This window comes from Notothenia coriiceps, unplaced genomic scaffold (genome assembly GCF_000735185.1).
Source record: "Notothenia coriiceps isolate Sejong01 unplaced genomic scaffold, NC01 NC01_scaffold00017500, whole genome shotgun sequence".
Classification (NCBI taxonomy): Eukaryota; Metazoa; Chordata; class Actinopteri; order Perciformes; family Nototheniidae; genus Notothenia; species Notothenia coriiceps.
In genome coordinates, this window is record NW_011350201.1 from 10,618 (window position 1) to 17,646 (window position 7,029).

The following is a 7,029-nucleotide window of genomic DNA, read 5'->3' on the forward strand; positions in this document are numbered from 1 at the left end:
TCCTGTTCTCTTTATACATCCATGTTTCCACCCCTCAGTTAATATTTCCTAGTTTATTTGTTGGCTGTACAATATAAAAGCTTTTCCAGTTTGCCTAATGTGAGTCCTCTCCATGTAGCCTATCACAGAAGGCAAGGTTTCTCACACTTTCTCTGTTTCTGTTGCAGATCCGCGGCACTCTGAAAAGCTGGACCAAGCTGTGGTGCGTTCTGAAACCAGGCGTCCTGCTCATCTACAAAACCCACAAGAACGGGCAGTGGGTCGGCACGGTGCTGCTGAACGCCTGCGAGCTCATCGAGAGGCCGTCCAAGAAAGATGGATTCTGCTTCAAACTCTTCCACCCGCTGGAGCAGTCCATCTGGGCCGTCAAGGTGAGAGGCAGAGAGGGTACACACATCCTTTCCTCAAGTAGAAGTACAGATACTCGTGGTTAAAAATACTCTGGTGAAAGTAGAAGCACTGACTAAACTTTTTTACTCAAGTCAAAGTAAAGAGGCTTTGAAATGTACTTCAGTAAAAAGTACCCATAACTAGCAGCTGTTTTAAAGAGTACCTGACCTCCCTTTATATTAATAGAACAATAATGTCATTGTTAGCTAATGAATGTTTCCATGGTGACCAACGGCAACATGACAACGTTTTCATTGGTCCCTCTTCTTTAGAGAAGACCAGGAAATGATGGATACACGGATCGTGTTCAAATCAATAGGCACGCAATGACTCTAAATAATAATGATCACGCCACCAAACACACATTCAGACTAAAGGAACCAGCCTGTTTGGAAAATGAGAGAAGTAGAAAGTACAGGTATTTGAGTTCAACATGTAAGAAGTAGAAAGTACAGGTATTTGGGTTCAACATGTAAGAAGTAGAAAGTACAGGTATTTGAGTTCAACATGTAAGAAGTAGAAAGTACAGGTATTTGGGTTCAAAATGTAAGAAGTAGAAAGTACAGGTATTTGTGTTCAACATGTAAGAAGTAGAAAGTACAGGTATTTGAGTTCAAAATGTAAGAAGTAGAAAGTACAGGTATTTGTGTTCAAAAGTCAAAGTAAAATGTCGTCAGAAAAATAAGTAGTGGAGTAAAGTACTGATACCAGAAACATGTACTTGAGTACAGTAACAAAGTATTTGTACTCCACTACTTCCCACCTCTCGATATAACATACCTTAAGATTCAGAATAAGGAGTTTAATGATTTTAAACTATTAATAATAATAATAATAGTAATAATGCATTCGATTTTTATAGCGCTTTTTCGAGTGCTCAAAGACGCTTTACAAAAAACATGAACAGTAATCCTAATCCAAGTGCGAGTAAAGTGTGTGTTGATCAGAGTTTGAAAGCTGGAGTGAATTATAAGTGAGTTTTGAGAGATTTTTTTGAAGGATTTAAGAGATAGATTAAATAGATTAAAAAAGACGACGATGCTAAAGGGGGATTTGAATGCAGTCTGTTTGTTCTCTAGAGATGGACAAAACAAAATGAACAACAATAGTGGCTGTGTAATTAAGAGCTCTTTCTCTCAGCTTTGTTTAATTTACTAGTACATCCATCCAGCAATTTTCATATTCAGCCGCACACATTTTCCATTTGTTCCTTTGTTTTTAAGCTCCTTTCAGTCCCCTCCATCTGCCATTTGGTATTCATAACTGACCTTTCCGACCACCTGTCCCCTCTCATAGATATGTTGCATACTGACTCTCTGGGGAGTCTAGGTTTCTCTCTGTTTGCACACGTTACACAAGAAACACACACACACACACACACACACACACACACACACACACACACACACACACACACACACACACACACACACACACACACACACACGCACACACACACACACACACACACCAGGGTTTCCGTTAGCGGGTAATTACCGTTTTTTAGCTGCTAAAATTTATTAAAAACCGGTAAATTCAAAACCTGACGGAGACACGCAGCTCTGCATGATCACCTGAAGCCCCGCCCAGGGAGAGAGAGAGAGAGAGAGAGAGAGAGAATATTCACCTTTGTTTACAAATAAATAAATAATGGATCTGAACATTGCAGTAACTGGATATTTTTCCTGAGTATATTGGACTGTATTATTCTATTATGTAGGATGACCTTATACATAACCCATCTTTTATTTTACTGTGTTATCTGCCATGTGTGAAATAAACAAACAAATAAATAAATATGTATTTCCTCCTTTATGTGTTGTCCTCAGGGTCCTAAAGGAGAAGCAGTCGGCTCCATCACTCAACCATTACCCGGCAGCCACCTCATCTTCCGCGCTGCCTCTGAATCCGATGGTAAGTGAATATATGATCTTAACATAGACCCAACATGCAATGCTACTGCCTGATTGGGCACAACAACAATAAACACAAAGAGTGTAATCAACAAAACCCTAAATTATCCAAACGTAAATCAATCTCACTGCATTTGATATATGTGGAAACTTTTTGACTTAAGTATTGGATGGTTAAGATGTGTCTCTGTCCATGGTGCTGAAACTTCCATCAACGCTCTTCCTGTCTGAGTCTCTGTCCATGGTGCTGAAACGTCCATCAACTCTCTTCCTGTCTGAGTCTCTGTCCATGGTGCTGAAACGTCCATCAACTCTCTTCCTGTCTGAGTCTCTGTCCATGGTGCTGAAACGTCCATCAACTCTCTTCCTGTCTGAGTCTCTCTCCGTGGTGCTGAAATAGTCAAACTGTCAAGAATCACTTGCTATTTTTAGCCCATTATGGAACTTCCCTTCTTTTCATCATAAATCAAATCAAAAATGGTGTATTATATACTGCAGATATATTTATATATAATAAACCAACAGCAAAGCCTGCAAATGTATGTTGTACATCCCTTTGAGTGTGTTTTAATCAAACTGAATGTGTCTCCAGGTCGATGCTGGATGGACGCCTTAGAGCTGGCGCTGAAGTGCTCTAGCCTGCTGAAGAGGACCATGATCCGAGAGGGGAAAGAGGACATGAGCACAGTCGCTACCGGAGGAGAACACTCCATTAACTTCTACAGCCTCCTCCGAGCACACAACATCCACGGCTTCCAGTGAGTAGCAAACAAAAACACCTGTGTTGGGAAAATACTGAATGTCCTCTTCCGATATCAGAGTACACATAGGTATCCCAGCTGTAGCTGTGTACATGACAGGATGTGTGATTAGGCCTAAAAGAAAATATTATTTGTTTCCGGTTTCCGACCTACCCTGCCGATTTATGTGCGACTCAGATTTATTTGATGAGCTTGGGGAAAAAAAGTCCGGAAAATACGCTATGTTTTGGTGCGAAAGATGTGGAATGGGCAAAGGACGAAACCATTACTGTACGTTTTGGAACGATCCAAATCACAGGGCGGATCCACGACTTTAGTTTCATGTTCGCTGCAGTTGCATTGGCGGAGGTCTGCGCTGTTCGAGTACCGTTCGATTTTTTTGTGTACATCATTTTTAAGTATTCAGAAAAAGTCAGAATTTTGCGAGAAAGTCAGAATTTTGAGAAAAAGTCAGAATTTTAAGAAAAAGTCAGAATTTTAAGAAAAAGTCAGAATTTTGAGAAAAAGTCAGAATTGTGTGATTTTCAGAAAAAAGCCGATTTTCAGAAAAAGTCGGAATTTTGAGATTTAAAAAAAAAGTCAGAATTTTGAGATAAAAAAAAAGAGCCAATTTTAAGATTTTCAGAAAAAGTCGGAATTTTGAGATTTAAAAAAAAAGTCAGAATTTTGAGATAAAAAAAAAGAGCCAATTTTAAGATTTTCAGAAAAAGTCAGAATTGTTTAGAAAAAAGTCAAACATTTTAGAAAAAGTCAGAATTTTAAGAAAAAATCACAATGTTAAGAAAAAGTCAGAATTTTAAGAAAAAGTCAGAATTTTGAAATAAAGTCGGAATTTTGTGATTTTCTGAAAAAAGCCAACATTTTGAGAAAAAACTCAGTATTTTGTAAATGACAGGATGTATGATTAAGACTCCATGTTGTGACTGAGTAACTCCCTCTCTTGGATATCAGCATGTGAAGGACACTGTTCAGGAACTAGTTGATGCTCTGTATGTGATGACTACTTCCATTCTTGGAACGATAATAAAGGTTTTTATATAAATGGATCAGGACAAAAAGAGAGGGGGTCTTTGTTCCTGAAACTTTCAGAGTGTCTTTACACAGAGGGGACACATGTGTATAAAATACATTTAAAAAAAGTGGATTTTGCATAATAGGTGACCTTTAAGCTCCCAGCCTTTTTTTACTAAATGATTTGTCGTCAACATCTCCTCCAGGTTCAACGACAGCGACCATCTGAAAGACCCGGACCTGTATTCGGATAAATCTGACCGTGAGGGGGAGCAGGACCACGAGGAGTCGGACCCCGAAGGTCTGGAGAAGAGCGAGGAGAGCGACAGCGACACGTCGGAGCGCCAAGACGACTCGTACATCGACCTGGACCCCAACGAACATCTGAGGGAAACACCGTATCTGGAACAATCCCACGAGGAGCTCGGAGAGGTACGGCACGAAGAGTTTCATTCAGGTCTTCTCTAAGATTCTTTAGATATAAACCAATCGGAAAGTCAGTGACGGGAATCAGTCGATCTACAGCTTTTCGCCAATTCAACAACTTTATCAATAGATTTAGTGACTTCTCAGGCTTTACTTCTAACAAGCAGGATAAGGGCTTATTCAGACTATCAGGAGATAGCAAGAAAACATTTCAAATATACTATGAGAAATGATTTATTCTATGCCGAGCTTGTATTAGGAGACAGATCAGTCTCGCCAACTTAACAACCGTATCACTAGATAAAAGCAGGTTAAGGGATTATCAGGTAAGAGCAAGAAATGTAATATAAAGTATGAGAAATGTATCAGGGGGTCCGCGGGGTCTTAAAAAGTATTACAAGTTGATAAATCAATTTAGCAAAAATGAAGGCTATTAAAAAAAGAAATGGTCCCGAAGAGGTTGTATTCTACAGTGTGCCTGAATGTGATCATTGCGTAGGTGTGTAGTGTGATAGGAATTAGCATGTTCCTTTGCTGGGGCTTTTGGGGAGAGGCTTTTGAGCATTGTGTCTGTTTTGCAGCCCTCTAATGAAACGCCTACTGAGGCCGAGGCAACATGTTTGTTCGGAGCTAATCAAACCCTGTGTGTGTCTCCCTCTCTTCAGGCGGGTGAGGCGGCGCAGACGGAGACGGTGTCGGAGGAGAATAAGTCTCTGATCTGGACTCTTCTGAAGCAGGTGCGACCCGGCATGGATCTCTCCAAAGTGGTTCTGCCCACTTTCATCCTGGAGCCACGGTCCTTTCTGGACAAACTCTCCGACTACTACTACCACGCAGACTTCCTGTCAGAGTAAGACCTGCACCACTCGCCAGAACATTTCAACAATATCCCAATGATTAATCATGATTACGTTTTTAGTAACTCCAGACTTGAGTGTCCCCAGTTGTTTGTTTTGTTGTTCAAATCAGAAGCCATGTCTTTGTTTAGTTGCATTCATTCACCAGTAACTCCTCAGTGTTTGTAATGTGCAATGCCAACAGTTGCTACTCCCAAAAGAAATGAAACCACATTCTGGGTCAAGATCATTTTGTAATTGCAAATTGTACAAGTTCACGTCCTGTCAGACCTTCAACACTCGCCAGAACATTTCAACAATATCCCTGTGATTAATCATGATGTATCACAAGTTTTGAAATACTAGTATTACCTGGTATTTGGGAGAGATGAAACACAAACATGTGTGGTGTTGTACTAAAGAACTGCATTGCAAACTCAATAGAAATCAGAAGGATTTCTACTTTGTAATGAAATATTTATTTTATCTCCCATGCAAGTTAATAGTAAACTTCCGAGCTGGTATTTCGTGAGCAAAATTATGTAAAAACTGGTAATGCGATTATTCACGTTTTTATTTATTTTGTATGCATTAAGGCAGCGGTGTCAAACTCCTCCGGCTCGCGACTTCATTTTCTGTGGCCCCGCAAGAGCTTGCAAAAAATATAATACGTTTATTATACAGTTTTTAATGCCGCTTTACAGAAGCACGATGTCCATAAACTACATGTCCCACAATGCATCTCGTTTTGTGAAATGCACACTGAAGAGATTTGCAATTATTTGCCCTAGACTTCTGCTTTCAGACGTAGTTAATTATGAAGTTATAACCCTATCCGATAATAACCCAATGCAGAGGTAATCATGTAATATAATGCATCATTTAATATACCTAATTATTATATATGTATATTTATATAGTCTTAAAGTTACAACCGGCCCTTTGAGTGCAACCAAAATGCGAATGTGGTCCGCGATGAAATTTAGTTTGACACCCCTGCTGTAACGGAAACACAAAATCTCCCACGGACACTCTCAGGAGAACTGATGTTGCCTCTCAGTTCAGGGAAGGATGAATCCACAGCAGGAAATAGAGAAAGACTCACACTGGAGCACGAACCAATGAAACCAGAACAGGCAAACAGGAACCAGCAAACACACGGGCTGGAGTCGAGCGTTCAATGGCGAGGAACTCTCGGAGCGCCCGAGTTGTGTGCGTTCGGGGAAAGGCGGACAAGGCCTCCACTTTCGACGGGAGGGGGGCGGCTCCGTCTTTGTTGATGAGATGTCCGAGGAAGTGGATGGAGGACAACCCGAACTGACACTTCGCCGGGTTGATGATCGGGCCCTGTTGGTGGAGCCTCGTGAAAAGGTCTCGGAGATGTGCCTGGTGCTCTTCTTCAGAGGAGCTGGCGACGAGGATGTCGTCTGAATAGACGAAGATGAATGGCATGTCTCTGAGCGCCGAATCCATCAGCCGCTGAAAGGACTGAGCTGCATTTTTAAGTCCAAACGGCATATGCAAGAATTCAAACAGCCCGAACGGCGTAACCACCGCTGTTTTGGGGACGTCTGAGGGGTGCACCGGAACCTGGTGGTAGCCACCAGGTACACTTTGGAGAAAACCAGCTTGCCCGCTAGGTGAGCAGAGAAGTCCTGGATGTGAGGGACTGGCTAGCGGTCTGGTGTAGTG

At 41.2% G+C, this 7,029-nt stretch overlaps 1 protein-coding gene across 1 annotated transcript; it reads left to right on the forward strand.

Moving 5' to 3' along the window:
• Nucleotides 1-118: 118 nt before the first annotated feature.
• Nucleotides 119-5,355, forward strand: LOC104950411 (oxysterol-binding protein-related protein 8-like; the record flags this gene model as incomplete). The annotated part of the gene is made up of 5 exons (XM_010776928.1): nt 119-371; nt 2,220-2,304; nt 2,896-3,061; nt 4,282-4,507; nt 5,167-5,355. Coding segments are annotated over 5 exons (919 nt in total), but the record flags the coding sequence as incomplete, so codon positions are not given.
• Between the last annotated feature and the right edge of the window lie 1,674 nt (nt 5,356-7,029).